This window comes from Chelon labrosus, assembly GCF_963514085.1.
Source record: "Chelon labrosus genome assembly, chromosome: 21".
NCBI lineage: Eukaryota > Metazoa > Chordata > Actinopteri > Mugiliformes > Mugilidae > Chelon > Chelon labrosus.
In genome coordinates this window covers 10,320,332-10,339,323 of record NC_140354.1, presented here as the reverse complement: position 1 = coordinate 10,339,323, position 18,992 = coordinate 10,320,332, and the positions used below count along the sequence as shown (strand labels likewise).

The 18,992-nt window shown below is 44.0% G+C and overlaps 2 protein-coding genes across 2 annotated transcripts; both read right to left on the bottom strand.

Annotated features, from left to right (window-relative positions):
* Positions 1 to 2,893: 2,893 nt before the first annotated feature.
* Positions 2,894 to 11,536, bottom strand: LOC311506855 (kelch-like protein 24). Its single transcript, XM_084570973.1, has 12 exons — positions 10,839 to 11,536; positions 10,248 to 10,595; positions 9,327 to 9,461; positions 9,046 to 9,237; positions 8,612 to 8,755; positions 7,113 to 7,299; positions 5,267 to 5,413; positions 5,037 to 5,165; positions 4,564 to 4,740; positions 4,252 to 4,398; positions 4,005 to 4,170; positions 2,894 to 3,764 (listed from the first exon to the last, which is right to left on the bottom strand). Exons 2-12 carry the CDS (start codon positions 10,572 to 10,574, stop codon positions 3,608 to 3,610), a joined length of 1,908 nt encoding a protein of 635 aa, XP_084427099.1. The 5' UTR covers positions 10,575 to 10,595; positions 10,839 to 11,536; the 3' UTR covers positions 2,894 to 3,607.
* Positions 11,537 to 12,259: 723 nt separating this feature from the next.
* Positions 12,260 to 18,294, bottom strand: anks4b (ankyrin repeat and sterile alpha motif domain containing 4B). The gene is made up of 2 exons (XM_084571577.1): positions 18,098 to 18,294; positions 12,260 to 13,851 (listed from the first exon to the last, which is right to left on the bottom strand). The coding sequence occupies exons 1-2, from the start codon at positions 18,256 to 18,258 to the stop codon at positions 12,732 to 12,734; spliced, it is 1,281 nt and encodes a 426-aa protein (XP_084427703.1). The 5' UTR covers positions 18,259 to 18,294; the 3' UTR covers positions 12,260 to 12,731.
* Positions 18,295 to 18,992: the final 698 nt, after the last annotated feature.

The following is an 18,992-nucleotide window of genomic DNA, read 5'->3' as shown; positions in this document are numbered from 1 at the left end:
TGTCTGTATTTGTGTTGTGGTAGACCTGTGCAATGTCATCAGTCGCTGCTCAACTACTGTCCCTACGCAAAGTACGCAGTCTGACCAAGCATGGTGCAAACACCTGGAGGCGTTCACACCCCACGTTTTGTCAAGGATTCATCACGAGGTAACTTGTGTGGACTTGTTCGTGGCTTTTGTGACGTCTGTGGAGGTGCATTGTCAGTCTATGGTGTAGGTTGCGGCGTAAAAGTGACGCGAAACTACAAGTCTGGCTTTAGCACGGACGGCAGGAATTTAAGTATGAATATAATTTCAGCAAAGAAAGTACACACTGACAGCCTGTAGTGGTGTAAATCGTGGGAAGCAGGCAATCCACATTCTAGTTTAGCCATTATGTCACTGAAGGACACCGTTGATGGTAGGTACTCATTGCTACTCATGTATACGTAGGGTAAAGCAAGCCAGATTGTTTTTGCTACATGCTATTGAAAATGAATCGGCCATACTTGTGAGTTTTCAATGCATGCATAAAAAAAACATAAATGTGCTGTATTCTAGTATGCATATAGGTTTTGTCTTTGGGTTGCTGGGGATTAAGGGACAGACTGGACAGGACCTCACAGCCTGTACACAGCCTCATTTTTCCTGCTGCACTACAGGCATATGTAGATGCTATATTGTATGTGTATATGTGTGTGTTTATGACGTTCATCACCCAACTTGACCTAGGTATATCACGGTTCACTTTACCATAATGAGATTGAAATGTCCGAAACGCTTTTTGATGGATGGACAAAGGCCTAAATTAATGCTTAACTTCTTTTGAAATGCCCAAATGTGACTGTGAGAACAGAGCTGCTTTTAATGAGAAGTAACACATTGAAAGTCAAATTATCTGTAAAATGCATGACAGGTGAAAGTAATACAAATAATTTTCCATAGCAAAAAGTGACTATTATTATGGAATAGCATTAAAGTGCTGCCAACATGATGTAGTATTTGACATTCATGCACCGGTCATGCTCTACCCTGAGGTTAGGAAAGGGTTACAGTTAACTGTAGTGTAATATGACAAATTCATGTACATTTAAAACCAGAAAGACTGACACTAAATTCTTTAGTTTTAAAAGACTGGTGGGGAATTGGGGTTAAAACAGGAACATCTGTGGGTGGTGCTGACCAGAATCTCACATGACAAGTGTCTGTTCATGACCAGAAACTTACCTGTAACTGGACAAATCTTCTGATATGTTTTCCTTCACCGATGAATGGTCTCGTGGTCCGGTCTGGAGGTGTTTTCTTTGTTGTTTTTTGGATATACCATGACCTGGACGACAGAGAACCTTTGCAGACATACTTGGTACACTTAGGATTGTTACGTCCATTTGTACCGGTCCTCTTAGCTTTAACGTTGCATTCAGGTTAACATAAGTTCCTTTCCATTAGCTGTCGTATACAGGACTAGCTAACACAGCAATTGTTCTAAACAAGCTGCAATACGCTAGAGAAAAAGAATAAGAAAGAAAACAGAAGAATCCAGCCAACCAGGACCGTCCACCACCATCACCTGTCCCGTGAACCGGGCCATGTCTCATTTAGCCTCATATTAAGAAAGAAGCTTCAGTGGAACTGTCCTGCTAGTGACATTTATGGCATTTACTACAACCTCAACCAGCTTACTACTACTAACAGAAAACATATAAAATGATAATTTTTGTATTAAAGGCCACTTCCAGTCTTACAACCCTTCAATGAATGAATGAATGCAAGAGCCTTTGGGTCCCCCCACTTGACGATGAATGAAGAAATACCTCCTTGCACCGACGATGCTTGATAGCCGATATAAATGCTTACACTACCAATGTCATCCAGTCGCAAGCACTTATTATTCATGAGAGCTTCCATCGAGCCCTTGTCCTTTCAGACCACTTTAGGGATTGTCTGGTTGTCGGAATCCAGCAGGAAATAAATGAATGTCTGGTTCAGTTCGCAGCGATGACAAGTTTATGGCTTAAATTGGTCTAAAATCCACAGCGACTGCTTTCCAAGCCTCTACGCCGTAACTATGTAGATAGTTTTACTGTAAATAAAACAATAATCTTTCATGTGTGGCATGTTTAACAGTGGACAGCGTCAGCCTGTCTTACTGTAAAGTGCAACGGCTGAGAGTAGGGTGACCTTAAATGACCCATTTAGCATCCCCGATGTTGCATGACTGCCACCTTCAGTTTTCTTCTCTCTGTTCACTCACTTTAAAGCCATCTTTTACAATCTAGCCTTTCTTTTAAAAAAAAAAGTTAACCCATTGTGGATTAAAGGGGAACTACTGTTTTTTTACAACCTGGACCTTATTTCTGGCATAAAATACGATTGTTTACTCACCCATATAACATTTGAGTAATTTATTGTCGTTCGGGAGATATTTAGATCAGCATATATCCATATAGTGGGAGTGAATGGGGCACCGAAACACAGCCTCTAAATAACACATTATCTGCCGCAAAACTTGTTCATTTCACCAATATTTTGTTGTCTTACGCTAGTGCTATTCCCCGTCGGGTCCAGAGTTACCTGTTATCTTCTGACCTGGATGACGTCATCTCTGAGTGAGTAAACAATCGTACTTTATGCCAGGAATAAGGTCCAGGTTGTAAAAAACAGTAGTTCCCCTTTAAGTGTAAATGTGTCTTACTGTTGCCATAGTTGATCATTTAATATTGATTTCTTTTGCCAGTTTGTCAGCTCTATGATTCCCTTGGATACCCAAAAGAGCTGAGACATACATGGATATACATATATAGTCAATATAACACTTAAATAAACAAACTGATCACTCGTGCGTCCATGTGAAATAGAAAATAAAGCAGGAAAAATAAATTAAGGCACACGCTAAAGAATTAAACATCTTTATTACAACGCAACTCCACTTAAATTCACTAAAATACACTACATTATAAAAATATAGTCAGAATATTACATGTAGTAAAGACGGTCACTCTGGATTTAAATACACTGCTCACAAATACATTTTTTTTTTCTTCTCACAGGTAACCTTCGAAAAATAATCCCAACTCTTTGCCCCCAGTAGAGGATCTCTAGATAAAACTAAACGTTTACCATTTTCAAAAGGTCATTCACGTACCTAGTCACACCCAATAAATACATCACACAACAACAAGAGATGTTGACCAGGGAAAATCTTCAGATTGAGGGGCTCATATATTAAAACAATACCTTATAACATGTTCACATCATGGAGAGCGCGTTAAGGCTGCTGACTTTAGTCGTAGATCACAGTAACTTGAGTCAATGACGTTCGCTTTGTTGCCGCGCCAACGGGAGGGACCTTGCTGAAAAATTCCAGTTGCGATGTCGTGAATAGCACAAGAAAGGGCCGTTCACGTGGACTCTTGTCATGATCACGGTAAACGCGGCGTTGTCCCACACAGGCCGCCTCCGCCAGCCCAACAACTTTGTGTCGCCGGTAACAGCTCAAACAGGTCGGCGCCAGTGACCGGCATCGTCTCCCAAGTCGCTCCACAAGCTCCCGAGCTTCGTGTTGCACTGTCCCCGAGGAGGGGTGCAAAGAATAACCGCAAAAGACTTACCCCTGCAACATCGTCGCTCAGCTGTCGTTCGGCGTCGCGGGACAGCTGCTCACGTGGATGTCTTTCCTCAGCTGGAGAGACACGCAGCTGAGCCAGCTCCGACTTGTGGGCATCTCCCCAACAATCTCCCACGTGTCCGCTTCGTCACAGTATCTTTCTATAGTGTCATGATATCTGCACGTTAAGGGAAAAAGAAAGAGGAAAAAGTTTATTCTCTTGTTTTTAACTGACAGGAACCATTTCAGAAGCACAAAAGTATTAATTTTTGCATTTCAAATTCATGTAAACTCAACAAAAGGTAAGTAAATTGGTCTGGTTTCACATAAATCTTTGTATTTACTGTTTGGATTATCAAATTGACACAGCCCTGCTCTCTTTATCTAATCTGCACAACTTTTCAGCATAGCTCCTCACCTGTCCCAGCCCTCTTCTCCGCCCAAGACATAGATTTTTCCATCCACTACAGCAACACCGGGCCGGTAGCGCCGTTCCTTCATGGGCGCGCACATAGTCCACTGGTTGGTCTTGGGATTGTAACACTCCACCTTATCCGTGTTCTCCGTCGAGGCGTGCCATCCACCTGAAGAACAACAAGAGATTCAGCGATGTGGACAGAACAATGAGGACAAGTCTCTGCTCTAAGAACCACTTATACGGTTACCTATAACGTAGATCTTTCCTTTGAGCGTACAAGCGGCGGAACCAGAGCGAGCGATCTGCATGGGGGCAACCTCTGTCCAGACGGATGTTTTAGGGTTGTACACTTGTGCGAGGTCTGTGCCGTCCCCATCCTCCAGAACTGCGCCACCTACGCCGGGCAAAGAGACACGTCAGCATGCAGGCAACAGGACGGGAGCGAATGTAGAACTCAGAACTTATAGGAGACCCGTGCTGGAAACAAAATCTGAATAAGCCAAGTTGTGACAGCTCTTAAGACCATATGCTACGACACACAAACTGTTATTTTTCCTACCAGTTACGTAGAGCAGACCGTCTAGGGCCACCACAGCAGGACTCGTGACAGCCATCTTGACAGACGGGGTGAACTGCCAGGAGTCGGTGTGGGGGTTGTAGCACTCCACCGAGTCGAGACGACAGTGTCCCTCCCACCCTCCCACTGCATACACGAAGCCATCCAGCATCACCAGGCCTGGGAGGAGCAGATGGAAGAAGGAAATTAATTAACAGCGTCATTTAGCCGACGCCTCAAACAGTAGAACATCTAATGTCCACTTGTCAGCTGTTGGATTAGATGCTACAGCAACACATACGTCAGGTCAAACCAACACTCACACTAGGAAGTTGACTTTGCATACAAATACACGTGCATTTGGCCCTGAAAATAATCTTCGGAGTCTTCATAATGGGCTTCTCCATAGGCAGCTTTAAGGTATTTGTTTTCAGTGCGTGACAAAAGGAGGGCCTGTCATGTGGAGATTGTCTTACCCAACTCAGAGCGAGCTACATTCATGGGAGCGATCTCCATCCAGGAGTCGAAGCAGGGGTCATAGCGCCACATCTCTCTGCTGGCTGAGCCGTCAGGAAACTCTCCTCCTGCCAAATACAGAGTCGTACCTGTGGGGACACCAGGAGGAGCGGAAGCAGAAAGAAACGCAGGGTCTTTCACTTTCCATCGTATCCAGTGAGTTATGAACTTCAATCAAAATGAACCTCACCTGACACGACCAGCCCGTGTTTGCTCACAGCGAACGGCAGGCAAGCCAGGTTCTTCCACTGATTCATCACGGGGTCGAAGCTCTCGACGCTGCGCAGCACCACCTTGTCGTCCTCCCCGCCGACTGTTACTATCACTTCAGCTGTCCCTGTTGCCGCAGCAACGAAAGAAGAGGCACAGAGAGAGGAATGAGCCGTGAACTGCTGGCATTTGGATAGAAGTTAAAGTTTATTTGTTAAAAAAAAAGTAGAGAATGTATGCGAATGTTGGCAGATATATCTGCTTAGGTTTGCATGCTAACCACCTGCTCCTAGCCTGGAAGCTTGTCAAATACCACACTGTACAACAGGATGGGAAGGCAAGTCAATGTAGAGCCCAGTGTGGCCTCAGTCCTTTATAAGAAGAAGAAGAGGAAGAAGACGCCCTGCACATGTTGAAGGACAGAATAGGACAATGACTGAACCTCATGGCAAGAGACCATTACCACAATCACCACCGTTAACCCATGATGTTAACATGGTTTCTTGTTTGTTGCTACGCAGTTTAGAAAAACTGCAATTGCCGTCAACTCCCCAATAACACCAATGCAAGTTGACCTGAGGGCAGATCCCAGCAACTTCCCCTGAAGACCCTGAAATGATCCTTGCCAACGAGCTAAAGAAGGCAGCACTCCTTTAGCACCTGGCAGCACAAATGTCTTTTGATTTATGGATGGGACCAACCCTGAACGACTAATCAAAGGCCCGACGTTCCTGGTTTTGAAGGCATTCCCAGAAAGAAGCGGTCCTATCCAACTATACCTGCTGATAACCTGCCTCTGCACGACATAGAAGCTCCTGCCAGGCTTCACAGCGACTAAGATGTGCAGGGCATGGCTCAATACCTGAGTGGGGCCCAGAAAGGAATTGGTAGAAACCGCACCTCTAGAAAGAGCAGTCACTTGAGACTGTAAGAGGAGATGCTCTGTCCCTGCTGCTGTTCTGCATAGGCCTAAACCCCCCCTAAGCCAGATTAAACCCTTAGCCACCTACTCTACTTGGATGATATAAAGCTGGATGCCCAGATTCCACACCACCAGGATCTACGGCAACGACTTCGGATCATCCTTAGCAGTGGCTGGACGTAACAAGAAGAGGGAACGTTGTCATAACTGAGGGGATTGTACCACCAGATGGCAACAAAGCAGATGCTGACAACTACAGGCACCTTGGAGTTCCACAGGTAAATGGGAATCATGAAGAGTCCTTAAGGAAAGTAGCCACACTCAAATACCAACAGAGAGTGGCTGAAGCAAGTCCTGAAAAGTCCACTGAATGGGAAGATCTGGGATTCGTGGTGGAAAAACAGCTTAAGAGGGCCGAAGTGGTCGACACAGCAGTCCCGAAGCGACGGCAAGACCAGGAAGAAGGAACATGAGACGCTAGAGAAATACCAAAGAGGCTGAAGGAAGAGTTTGAAAATGTGTGAAAGGTGAAGACACCAGTGGCCCAGTGGTAACTGGAACACTTGGGGCCATGACCCCTAAACTGGGACAGAGGCTCCAGTGCGCGTGTTGCTCTGAAACTGATTTCAAGGTTAGTGTGTCTACACAAAATAATCCTGCTATCACGGACAGCCCTCAATGATAAAGAACAACACTGCAGATAAACTTGAAATTTGGCACGGCCCACTTTTATTGTGTGAGGAAAATAGTTAAAAGCCCTAAGCCCTTTGCGTAAATAAAATCTTAGTTCTGAAAGACCACTAGCACTACACTTAAGTGTATCAAAACCAAACGCCACTAAAGAAAACACTAAATTAACAGAGGTGATGGTGCATCCTCTATCCATGGTTGCGGGTGTTTTTACCTGTGGACCTGCGAGGCCTTGCCCTGGCGCAGTAGAGCTCTCCACGGCGGTCCTTCAGCAGCAGGTAGTCCTTGGCCTCAGAGATCAGCCTCTGGCACCCCTGATGCTCCTTCACCACATCCAACGACTCGATCACGTCATGGAGGTAGTAGGGGCTGATGAGAGCCAGGCGGATATGCTCAAGGACCTTTGAGAAACAAATTAAAAGGAGAGATATCCGACTGGATTAGGTGGCTCGTCTCAGGTGCTGCTATTGCACATCTAATGTCATCTGTAAAATGCTGCGTAAGTCACCACCAAAAAAAAAGGTCACGCACTCTAATATTTCACTGGACCACCTTTAGCTTTGATTACAGCACGCATTCGCTGTGGCATGGTTTCGATAAGCTTCTGCAATGTCACAAGATTAGTTTCCATCCAGTGTTGCATTCATTTTTCACCAAGATCTTGTATCGACGATGGGAGAGTCTGACCACTGCACAAAGTCTTCTCCAGCACATCCCAAAGATTCTCAATGGGTTAAGATCTGGACTCTGTGGTGGCCAATCCATGTGTGAAAATGATGTCTCATGCTCCCTGAACCATTCTTTCACAATTTGAGCCCCATGAATCCTGGCATTGTCATCTAGGAATATGCCCGTGAACATCAGGGAAGAAAAAAATCCATTGATGGAATAACCTGGTCATTCAGTATATTCAGGTATTCAGCTGACCTCATTCTTTGAGCACATAATATTGCTGAACCTAGACCTGAGCAACTGCAGCAACCCCAGATCATAGCACTGCCCCCACAGGCTTGTACAGTAGGCACTAGGCATGATGGGTGCATCACTTCATCTGCCTCTCTTCTTACCCTGATGCAATGGTTCCCCACCATCCTTCCAGTTATTAATAATGCATTGGACAGTTCTTAACCCAATTTCAGTAGTCTCTGCAATCTCCTTAGATGTTTTCTCTGCTTGATGCATGCCAATGATTTGAGCCTTCTCAAACAGACTTTCATATTTTCCATGACCACAGGATGTGTCTTTAGACATGGCTGTGAAATGAGAAGCTACTCATTGCATCAGTTGGGGTTAAATAACTTGTTGCCAGCTGAGAGATAATCACCCATGCAGCAATTATCCAATATATGCCAGGCAGTGTAAAAAAGGTCCAACAGTGGGTCCTTCAAAAGGTAAAAGGCTGCAGCTAGAATGAAATCGTTTGTGTGAAGGTGAGGTAAGGCAGCCAGCGATGGTCCAGCACCATTACTCTGTCCATTCGTTTCGCCAAACGTGTTGCCCATTTCTTCACAGTTTTAAGCCGTTTCAGCGTGTGTCGAGCTAGCTCAGCTATTAGCTTGTCGAGTAATGCAGGTACATCTACGTTTGTCCAATCGTTTCCTCAAGTTTCTTTCAAAACACTCAATAATTAGATCAAAACTGGTCAAAACTCCGCAACAAAAGCCAGATACATCAGCCTGTGTAACGCGCAAGACAACTTTAAATGAATCCAACCTTTTCAAAGCTCTGCTTCCGAGAGGGGCATTTATTCAACCACAACATGGCGGCCTCGAACACCATCTCCTCCTTGGGCACGTTGAGATGATCGCTGGCAATAATTTCCGTCATTTTGTCCACACACAGTGACAGGAACTCGTCCTGCGGTGGGGGGAAAAGAGGATGTAGGGAAGTAATAAAGCATCAAGTGTAAATAATAAAACTTTTTTTATTGCTTTCTAAACACACACATTGTCCACGGAAGATGAGGGTGGACGAGCACACTGCCGGGTCCAATTTTACAGGTGAGGTACTCGTGACGTGCGAGCGGGCAGCTTTGCAGTAGCTTCATTATAGTAAATAGTTTTCACGCTCACAGAATAAATCTCTCATGCTGATTGAAACTTTGATCAAAGAGCACTCCAGGAATCAGTCAATTAGTTGACACTCACCTGTTGACAAACGCTGCTGAAGTGGTTGAGAATGTAGTCCATGCTGCGTTTCTCGAGCACCTTACAAGAATGGGCCTCGGCGAAGCAGTGAATCCCCACGCAGTTCATCTCATCCATGTGGCGCTCCATGAAACGGCAGCAAGCCTCCCGAACGGCCATGACGTCCAGCAGATTGGCCGCGGCCAGCAGCGCCTGGGCCCAAAAGGAGACCGGCCGTCAGCGCACGGGCGCTTTCGCGAAGACGGGCGGAGGAGGGGATTCTTTTTTTTTTTTTTTTTTACCTGCACGTTTGCTTTAGAGATGTAGACCTCTGACGTGTAGGCGTAGCTCACCAGCATGCCGATCATCTGAGGTTCGACGCCGTTGATGGCGACGCGGTCCTGTTTGGACTCGATCAGGTCGGTGGAAAACATGGCCTGGAGAGAGGGACGGAGGTCACCGTGAATATGGCAGCATGTGTCCGTGAAGGTTCTCAGTCGTCCAGGTCATGGTACATCGATCAGGCATAACATTATGACCACCTTCCTAATATTGTGTAGGTCTCCCTTGTGCCTCCAAAACAGTTGTGACTCATCAGAGAATGGACATGGGCCTTCTGAGGGTGTCCTGTGGTGTCTGGTAACAGAGTGTTGTTAGTGGGGGCCTTTGGGTCCTATGGGTTTGGGGGAGGGGCCTCTGTGGATCATGCCACGGGGGATCTAGTGAATTTTGGAGGCCAGGTCAACACCTTGTGCTGTTTTTCATGTTTTTTGAGTTGTTCCTAAACTGTTTTTGTGTGTGTGCCTGTGTCAGGCTGCATCCTGCTGCTGCTGCCATCAAGGAGTGTCGTTGCTATGGGGTGGGGGTGCCTGGTCTGGTCTAGGTGGGTCTAAGTAACATCCACATAAATGCCAGGTCCAAAAGTTTCCCAGCAGAACATTGGCTTGTCACAACATGGTCAGTGTTATTCACTTCACCCGTCAGTGGTTTTAATGTTGCGGCTGATCAGCGTGTATCCAAACACGCTAAAGATAAGCAGCTGTTAGACTCTAGTCATGCCAGTTTCTGATGGGTTACACCCACAGATGTTCCCATTTAAACCCCAATTCCACCAGTTGCCTTTCTTATTAGTTTTTTTTTGGATGTTTCTAGTACATGCACATGAACCTGGAGACACAGTCCCAGTCTCTGATGTGGTGTGATGAAAGTGTGTCCACCTCTACCTGGAAGTAGGAGCTGAAAGAAGCCAGCACGATGCGGTGGCAGGGGAACTCCTGCCCCCCGCAGCACAGAGTCACATCACAGAAGGCGTTGTTGAGCCGCAGGCTGTTGAGGCCCTGCAGCACCGTGTTGGGATGCCGGGCCTCCACGAACAGGTAGTCCTCGCTGCTGGGAGAGGACGGAGGAGCGGAGGAGGAGGTGGAGGCGGCGGCGGCGGCGGAGGAGGAGGAGGCGCCAGCGGCGGAGCTGGGGTCCTCCAGGACCCGGCAGGTGGCGTTCATAGTGGACGGCGACGGCAAACCGACGCTGGCGGCAAGTATATCAGCCATACGTGACTTTGCTAGGCGAGCCTGGAAGAAAACAGCCGGGGTAAACCTACAAGGTCCGGTTTGAGGGGGAAATGTGTGAAGGAGGAGCGGGATAGCGGGAGCAGCAACAAGGCGCAGAGGGAGGATCTGAGATTGTCTCACTAATGAGGCTTATAGATGTAGCGGCGCAGAGGAGAGGCTTTCTACCGAGTCAGTCACTTCAGGAGAATAGACACATACACACTAGATAAAACTCTCAGCAGCTGTAACATTTAAATATATTACCTGTTACACATAGTCGTGGTTGACACAGTGAAAAAACACTGTTTTATATCCAGCGTCCTTCTTCTTCTGCTCCTTCTGTTTTTTTCTTCTTCTTCTTTTGTTTTTTTAATGGCGGTTGACAAACGAGCTTAAAGGCGCATTACCGCCACCACCTGGCCTGGAGGGTGGAGCGTGAAATTAAAAGACGACAAAAAGCACAATCTTTTACTCTAATTTTACTCTAGTTTTAAAAATAAATAAATTGTGATCTAACTTCGTGCTCTGTGTGTTGTCTTATTCAAGTTTTTTTTATTATATCGTACTTGTGTTGTATTTCATGTTCCTGGTTGTTTGCAGTGTGAACACTTCCCTATTGGGTGTACAGTGTAATGTGTGACCTCATATGTGTGCTGATGTTTTATTTCCTATTCCATTTCACTTTCCTCTCAACCCCAACTTGTTTTTGTATACTATATATATATATATGCCTCCCTATTTCACTATCATCCCAGTACTCCCGTGTCTTCGGCGTCTTCTTCTTCTTTTTCTGTTGGGATTTTTGGCAGTTTTGATATGCGGTACTGCCTCCGGCAATAAAAAAAAAAGCAATTAATTACGACCTTACTTGAGATCTTACAGCACCGCATTGTTTGTGAAAACTGTAAAACTGTAAAACTGTGTTTTGTTGCACCTGGACAATGACAATAAAGACATTCTATTACTGGTTCCCAAATGATGAGTCGTCTTCTTAAACACAGACTGAATACAAAAAGTTTCCCCGTCCATTCATTTATACAGCTTAGAAAAGATCTGATTTTGATCTAACTAATTGAATATCCTTTCTGTTGCACCTGGATAGATAGTAAGCTGTTATTATTTTTTTCTTGTTATATGGGTGAGTAAACGATCGTATTTTATGCCAGAAATAAGGTCCAGGTTGTAAAAAACGGTAATTCCCCTTTAAGCATGAGGGTATTTCCCACATTTCAATAATCTGTGCAGCTGTTTTCTTTCTCAAAAACAAACGAGAATTGCAAATTTTCCTTCAATTATTCGCCTTTCACTTGATGCTCGTCTTGTTTGGCCTCATTGGCCACTGGGATATTACATGGCCTGCCACCTACGGCACTAGGAATAGGTAGCAGCCTTGGTAGCCCAGCTCTACTTTAGGCTTCTTCTAATAATAATTAATACTAAAAAAGAAGAGTAGAAAATAAGAAAAATGGCTCTGGCCACTGAACACACTCAAGTCTCAAATAATTCCCCAAGTGTGTTTTTTAAGCAGGCAACTTTCTAGTTCTGAAAATACCTCAGATTATCAATTTTATTACATATAAATGCATAGAAGTTGCAATGAGGAACATGGAAAACACTTTCCGTTTAATTTTTTACTACCACTGGGAGGTCCACCAGATTTGAGTTTTACTTGATGAAATAAAATGACTAATAAAAACTATAACTATATGTTTTCTTTGGTTGCAGTGCATGGTACTGGTAACTGTTTGATCCATCCTTAAAATCTGATACCTTAAGAACCAGAGAAAAATAAATTACCCATGCGTATTTGCATCAGAGAATAATGAACTGTAGAATTATTTATTTATTTCGGAATTACGTAAAAATCATAATGAAACGTACAACACCACAACCCAACCAACCAGGACCATGTTATATTTTTATGATAAAGAAAAAAAAGGTTTTCTATTCTGCTGTGAGATTATGCCTTAATCACATATAGTATTGTTGCTTTTTACTAGACATTTAGTAACACTTTGAAATTTAAGCTCTGTTTTTGGAGAAAGAGTTTATGGTACAATCTTTGTTTTGTACAAAATCAAAATGTTGGCTATCTTTACAAAAGACACAGACTAGTTTTAAGCTTCAAACAGGATTATAAGTAACTACTATTTCAGATCACATGCTGCTCTCCTTCATGGCGCCAGGTGTCCCCAGCGCGTTCTTTCTGCGAGCAACGGCTTCCAAGATCTTCTTCCTGGGTCCCAGCTGGATGCCAATGCCCTTCATGTCTTCATCAGTGCAAAGCATGAGAGCCTCCAGATCCAGGTGCTCTCTGTTGAAAGCATGGGTAAACTCCATCAGGTTGATGGTAGACAGGAACACGCTCAGAGGAGAGGTTTCCTCGTCTTCGTCGTCATTCAGTCCCAGGTCGTCCTCCAGATCAAGGTCGCCGCCACCGGCTTCATTAAAGCCATCAGAGTCCTCCTCCGCCTCAAACAACTTGTTTTGAACGAGGTAGCCAAGACTTTCATTGTTCCCACTGACGTTCTCCTCAGACTCCAGCCCCATCTTCTTCATGAAAGTCAGATCTCCAAGTCCAGGCCGTTTGAAGATGGATTGTCTGACCTGGCCGTCTTCACTGCCACCTTTCTCTTCAAAGTTATCATCATCTAGCATGTTCTCATCATGTTCATCGAAGACATCCATGAGCTCTGGTTTCTCGGACATTCCATTGTCCTGCTTAAGGAAAATGACGTTCCCATCTCCTCCTACCCTCTGCAGCGTGTTTTTTTGTTTCTTCCCAAGCCTCTTCTGGATTGATCCAAACCCTGGAACCCTGCCTGAGAGAGAACCAGTCTTATCCGCAGCGATTAGTTTGGAGAACTGCTCATTGACGCTGCTCATGGTGCCACCATTTGAGAACGATGAGACCGAGCTCACTTCTGAAACAGAATCCGGCCCACGGTAAAATTTATCCATCTTGCTCTGGTGCTTCCTCTTCACCTTCTCGCAGAGCTTCACGCGCTTTTCTGCCTCTTTCATGGCCTGACTCTTTAGGTTGGCGACCTTTTTCGCATTTTGGTTCGTTTGCTGGGAGGCGGCGGCATCGAGGAAGCGCACACAGTCCATGCGGCCGCGGGCGGCGGCGACGTCCATGGCTGTGTGGAACTCATTGTCCAGTGCGAAAAGGTTGGCACCAAAGTTGACCAGAAAGCTCAGGACGTGCATGTGGCCGTTGGCTGCTGCATGGTGCAACGGTGTATTTCCCCAGATGTCACTTCTGTTGGGATCGCCTCTGTATAACAAAGAACAAAAAAATAAATAAATAAATAATGATCTAAAATATATTTACATTTTAGTTACACAGCTATTAACATGCAATACAGTAGTAGAACACAAATGCATGAGTAGTAATGGAGAAGAAATTAGAGGATAGGTGCTTGGTGCAAGAGAGTAGCAAGTAGAGGACAGGTGCATCATTCTCCAGCAGCCTAGGCCTACAGCAGCATAACTAAGGGATGGTTCAGTGTCACCTGAGCCAGCCCTAACTATAAACTTTATCAAATAGGAAAGTCTTAAGCCTAACCTTAAGGGTGGAGAACCCAGTCTGATCGCTTAAGGCTTTACCTCCCATTCTTATTTCTGAAACACCAGGAATCTTTCACCAGATATATATATATATTTTTCACCTTAGTAATAAAGCCACTATTTCATAAAATGACACAGAAGCAAAAACCATTGATCTTGGTGAATAAAAGTACCAGTGTGTTTTTTCAGACTGCTATTCACATTTCTCCCTGTTTGCAGATTTTTTTAATATTTTTTTTACCAATCAAACAATCAATCTAATCCATAATGAAAACAATTTGTTGCCGTCTTATTGTTATTTGAAATAGTTGAATAGTTGAGCTCCACCTCAACCAACTACAACAGTAAAACCCTGCATGCCTGAGTGATAATAATACACAGTATTATATATAGTACAATAGTTAACAATCACATGGGTCTGGGAGTAATTAACTACCATATTTTTTTATTTTAAGTGATGTTTCAAATGCAGGACTTTCCCTTGAAACAGAGTATATTTACAGTGTTTTGGATTATTAGTACTTTTAAGGAAAATATCTAAATACTTCCTCCACCACTGCAGCTTTGCGTGAATTACAGATGATGATGTTTGTTGCTGTTGTTGTTGTTGTCTGGTAACGTTGCGTTACCTTGACTTCACTGCTTTTTTCACCTTCTTTAAGCACTGATCCTTTTACGGTATATCCACTCCCAGCAAAGCATGTTGCACAGTGTTGTGAATTATCGTTTCCATGTGAGGTGGACTTAAGAAAGCAAGTATGTAAGCACATTTCCACTTTAGAAATGATTTAAGATGGCTGAAGATAATTGGTAAACTATTAAGTTTTAAAGTCCTACAGTGTCGTGCCTCATTGTCACTTTTCATTGCTGTGATACTGAAACAACTTGTCATAAATCATAGGTATTGCTGATTATGGCAGAAATGTTTTGGTTAATTCTTGTCATGAAGCCCAGACATGTGTTACGCCCCACTAAATAACTTCAAAACATCTTACCGACGAATAAACATAAGTTTCTAGTCGGTAAGAATTTGTCATTTGTTGTAGTGAATGAGTAATGGAGGTGGGGCTGCTGGGAATAGATAAAAGGTTCCTTTGTTCTACAGCAGTGGTGTCGAACTCAATCAGAGAGGGGGCTAAAATGAAGAACTCACTCCAAATCACGGGCCAACCAGAATGGATATTTATTTAAAATTAGACACCATTTGTCTTTTCAGTTGTCTTATCAGAAATCGTTCATACGGAAATATGATTTTAACGTTTTCTAAGCCATAATAAAGAATTCAGAATAAAACTTGGGGCTGTGTTCCAAACACTTTTACCTGGACTGTTTTACCAATTGGGGCCAATACAATACTATTTTTCATAAAACACTGTAAGATTAATAGTCCACAGTATGGTTTCCTAACATTATCTGTATGCTGTATGTCTGTAGTGGGGCTAATGTGCTGGTTACTATACGGTGACAGCAGAGCTAGCCGCGAGGCTAGGTTAGCATGCTAAGGCTGTGTTAAACATGCTCCAGTTATTTGGCTAATGGACACTTTCTGTATGTTAGTGTGTATGTTAACCAACTGGTGTTTAGCTGTAGTGGTGTTGTCATTTATATTTCAGTAAGTTTTATGTTTGCCACGTGTGCTACCGTAGGCTAACCGATTTAGCCCGTTGTCCGCTAACTGGTACAGCGTTAGCCTACTACGTCTTTGTGTAAGAATCTCCGTTAACATAGTTTAGTATTTAGTGCTCTAATGCTTGTGGCTTGTAGTGATGTGTCATGCGCAAAAGAGCGCAAAACTTTGTTTTGGTGGGCACGCCATTTGGCCAATCACATGTGAGGACTTAGGATCATATGATTATGTGAAAGCAGAATCACATAATATTTAATATTTAATATCTTTCACACTCATAGGCAGTTTAGGCTTCTGTGTCAATTTGACGCCATGGCTACGGCAACAGCTCAGACCATATGCGGACCCTAAAGGCTCATTTAGGGTACTATGGGACATAGACGCCGTAACCTATGCACGTAGCCTACGCCGGTGTGAGCCATTTATACTTGTGCCTCGTCAGTCTGGCTCGCTCCGCAAAAACACCACCCAAACGCTAGTCGCCACTCTATTTGTTTTGCCAGTCGGGTTAATTTTGGTTTCTACTTCCTGCTTCACTTTCAGCAATGGCGACAAGTCATACAAATGTTTGTATCTCCGAATCTCCTCACTTAACCTTTCCTAGATGTGCTCCATTTTTGTTGATCCAAAACAACCAATTAGAAAACTGCGGAGATGGAGAAGTTGCCGGAAATACTAAAGAGGAAACACACTACTACCAACTAGACCAATCGCAGCTCTTGCGGTCTGTGTAGCCGCGGCTCATAGTTACATTTCTGGGGAGGTGAGCGTCAGCTACGGCATTAGCTACGCCGTCAAATTGACGTAGAAGCCTAAACCGCCTGTTAGACAGCGGTGAACAGGGCAGACACTCATGGTGAGAAGAAATCGCATCAGCCCGTCACAGCTGAGGCATCTGACTTTTCTCAATGCCAGTATGCACATAAATAAGGACATTTATACCGTTTGTTTACTGAGTTTGGTTCTGTATTCGCTTGTGTGGATTTGATTGCAGTGTTTTGTTCATTTGTTTGCACAATTAAAGTTTTATTAAAATATTAAACAAAAGCAATAATGCTTTCACGTAACAGAATGAGACAATAATTAGGCTTCTCATAGAAACATTGAACGCAATTGGACTTACCAACACACAAACCATATGTATTTGCTGTGTTGGGCCAAAATATCAGGCTATAAAGGAAACTAATTAAAGAGCCGTTCGGGAGCCGACTCTTCTTTGGGAGCCGTGGCAAAAGAACCGACTCTCAGAAAAGAGATGTACTTCCCATAACTAGCGGCTTGAGCTTTAATTGGTCAACCGTATGGACTGATGTAGCTTCAGAGCGCCGCACTGCCGTACTCGGTGGCCGAGGCAACCATGAGACTCTGATGAGTTTGTCAATAAAGTTGGGAGGGGGAGCTGATTGACATAAATGCCTGATGCCAAAAGTTCAGCTATCGCAGTGCAGTCTGGGACCTAAAGCCTCTGTATATTGTCCACTGAACCAAGAGCGGAGCTCCAGCTACAGCTTTACACTCTGTGCTCTGCTGCTATGCCTTCAGGCTAACAAATTTACCAAAAAAATGTCTTTAAATGTGAAGAATACATTCTCAGCCCTACCACACCCACAATACAAAACAAAATATAACTAAGGATGGATCAAGATAACTGGTAAGCCATTAAGATTCAAAGTCCCCTGCTGTCATGCCTCACCGTCCCGTGAATAACTTTTGATTGCTGTAACGCAGAAACGTTGTAAATCTGGTTTCATGCTGATAATGACAGAAAAGCTGCTCATGTAGCTTACGCCCCGCCAAACGTCTCACAAGGATATTTTCAGAATCCCATTTGTCAGCAAGAATGCTGGTCTAGATTTGTCCTTTGTTGAATCGCACGAGTGGCAGAGGTGGTGGTGGCGGTTGGGGGGGGGGGGGCGCTGGGGACAGATAAAGGGTTCCTTTGTTTCACAGGATGATCCAACTTTTGGCACAGCTCGTGGGAGTGAGAAGTTTATAAGTGGAATGAAGTTTTAGATCGTTTAGGACTACAGTCATCGAAAAACTGGTTTAAATTACCAATAAGCATAAAAAAATATGTTTCCCAGCCCTAAATTCTGCTGTAATATATTGTTAACCATACTTTTTTGGACAATAATTATAGTTCTACTGTAGATTAATATTTAGTTTTGTGAATCACACATAAAATACACTTGAAACTAATGAAGTCTATGCATTTCAGTGGTATTTTAATATTAAAATACACAGCAGATTATGATTATGGAAAATATTTATCTCCGTCACATCTGGCTCCAAGCACCAGTAATAGAGAGGAGTTAATGTTACTTACTCTCTGCTGCATATGAGCTGAAGAACGTCGACATGTCCGTGGAAAGCAGCCAGCAAGGTGGGGGTCATGCCATCTTCGTCGGCCGTGTTCAGGTCCCTCCTCGTGGCCTCCTTCAGGATGTCCAAGTACCCATCAATCGCTGCCTTGTGGTACCTCGTCATCTCTGAGAAGAACAGAGATGGTCAACGGACAGAAGTGTGGCACTGTCTACCTCTCGGCACCCCCAACTAATGAGCAAACGGCAACGGCCGAGCGGGGCAAACAAAGAAATCACTGGGCGTCAACGGATCGCCAGCTCAGAGCCATAAAACAAAAGCAAAGTCCAGCTGACAGCGCTCAACAGCTTATTATCGCCAGGTACTTAAAGCCAAAGGTTGGACCAGGTGTTTGGAATTCAGAGGGAAGTCTCAAGTCTTTCCTCTTGACGTTCCTCGTCCTGAACTTTTACCTTTGATGACTTAACAAGTTATAATATTCTCTTCACCACATATAAGGCCATCTGTGGACGTTTAAGTCACTTGTTGTGTAAAACGTTTTGAACTCTGAACTCACAATTGCTTTTCTCAAAGTTTTCTGATGTTTCCAAACCATCAATCAAGCAACAAATAAGTTCAAGTGACAGAATTACACAATTATATTCAATTTATGGAACAACAGATTAGTGTCTGACTGATCATTAAGAAACAGAAGGCCACTGAATGAATTAAAGAAGGGAAAACACTGATATACACCGACCAGCATAACATTATGACCACCTTCCTAATATTGTGTAAGTCTCCTTTGTGCCTCCAAAACAGTTGTGACTCATCAGAGAATGGACATGGGCCTTCTGAAGGTGTCCTGTGGTGGCCTTTGGGTCCTATGGGTTGAGGGGAGGGGCCTCTGTGGATCATCC

Coding starts and splice junctions, on each gene's coding strand:
- LOC311506855 (XM_084570973.1), bottom strand. CDS start 10,574: ATGGCTGATATACTTGCCGCCAGCGTCGGTTTGCCGTCGCCGTCCACT. Junction 8,756..9,045: donor TCAGCAGCGTTTGTCAACAG/GTGAGTGTCAAC, acceptor CCCCCACCGCAG/GACGAGTTCCTGTCACTGTG. Junction 3,765..4,004: donor GGAGAAGAGGGCTGGGACAG/GTGAGGAGCTAT, acceptor CTTAACGTGCAG/ATATCATGACACTATAGAAA.
- anks4b (XM_084571577.1), bottom strand. CDS start 18,258: ATGACGAGGTACCACAAGGCAGCGATTGATGGGTACTTGGACATCCTG. Junction 13,852..18,097: donor CAGCTCATATGCAGCAGAGA/GTAAGTAACATT, acceptor TTTGTTATACAG/AGGCGATCCCAACAGAAGTG.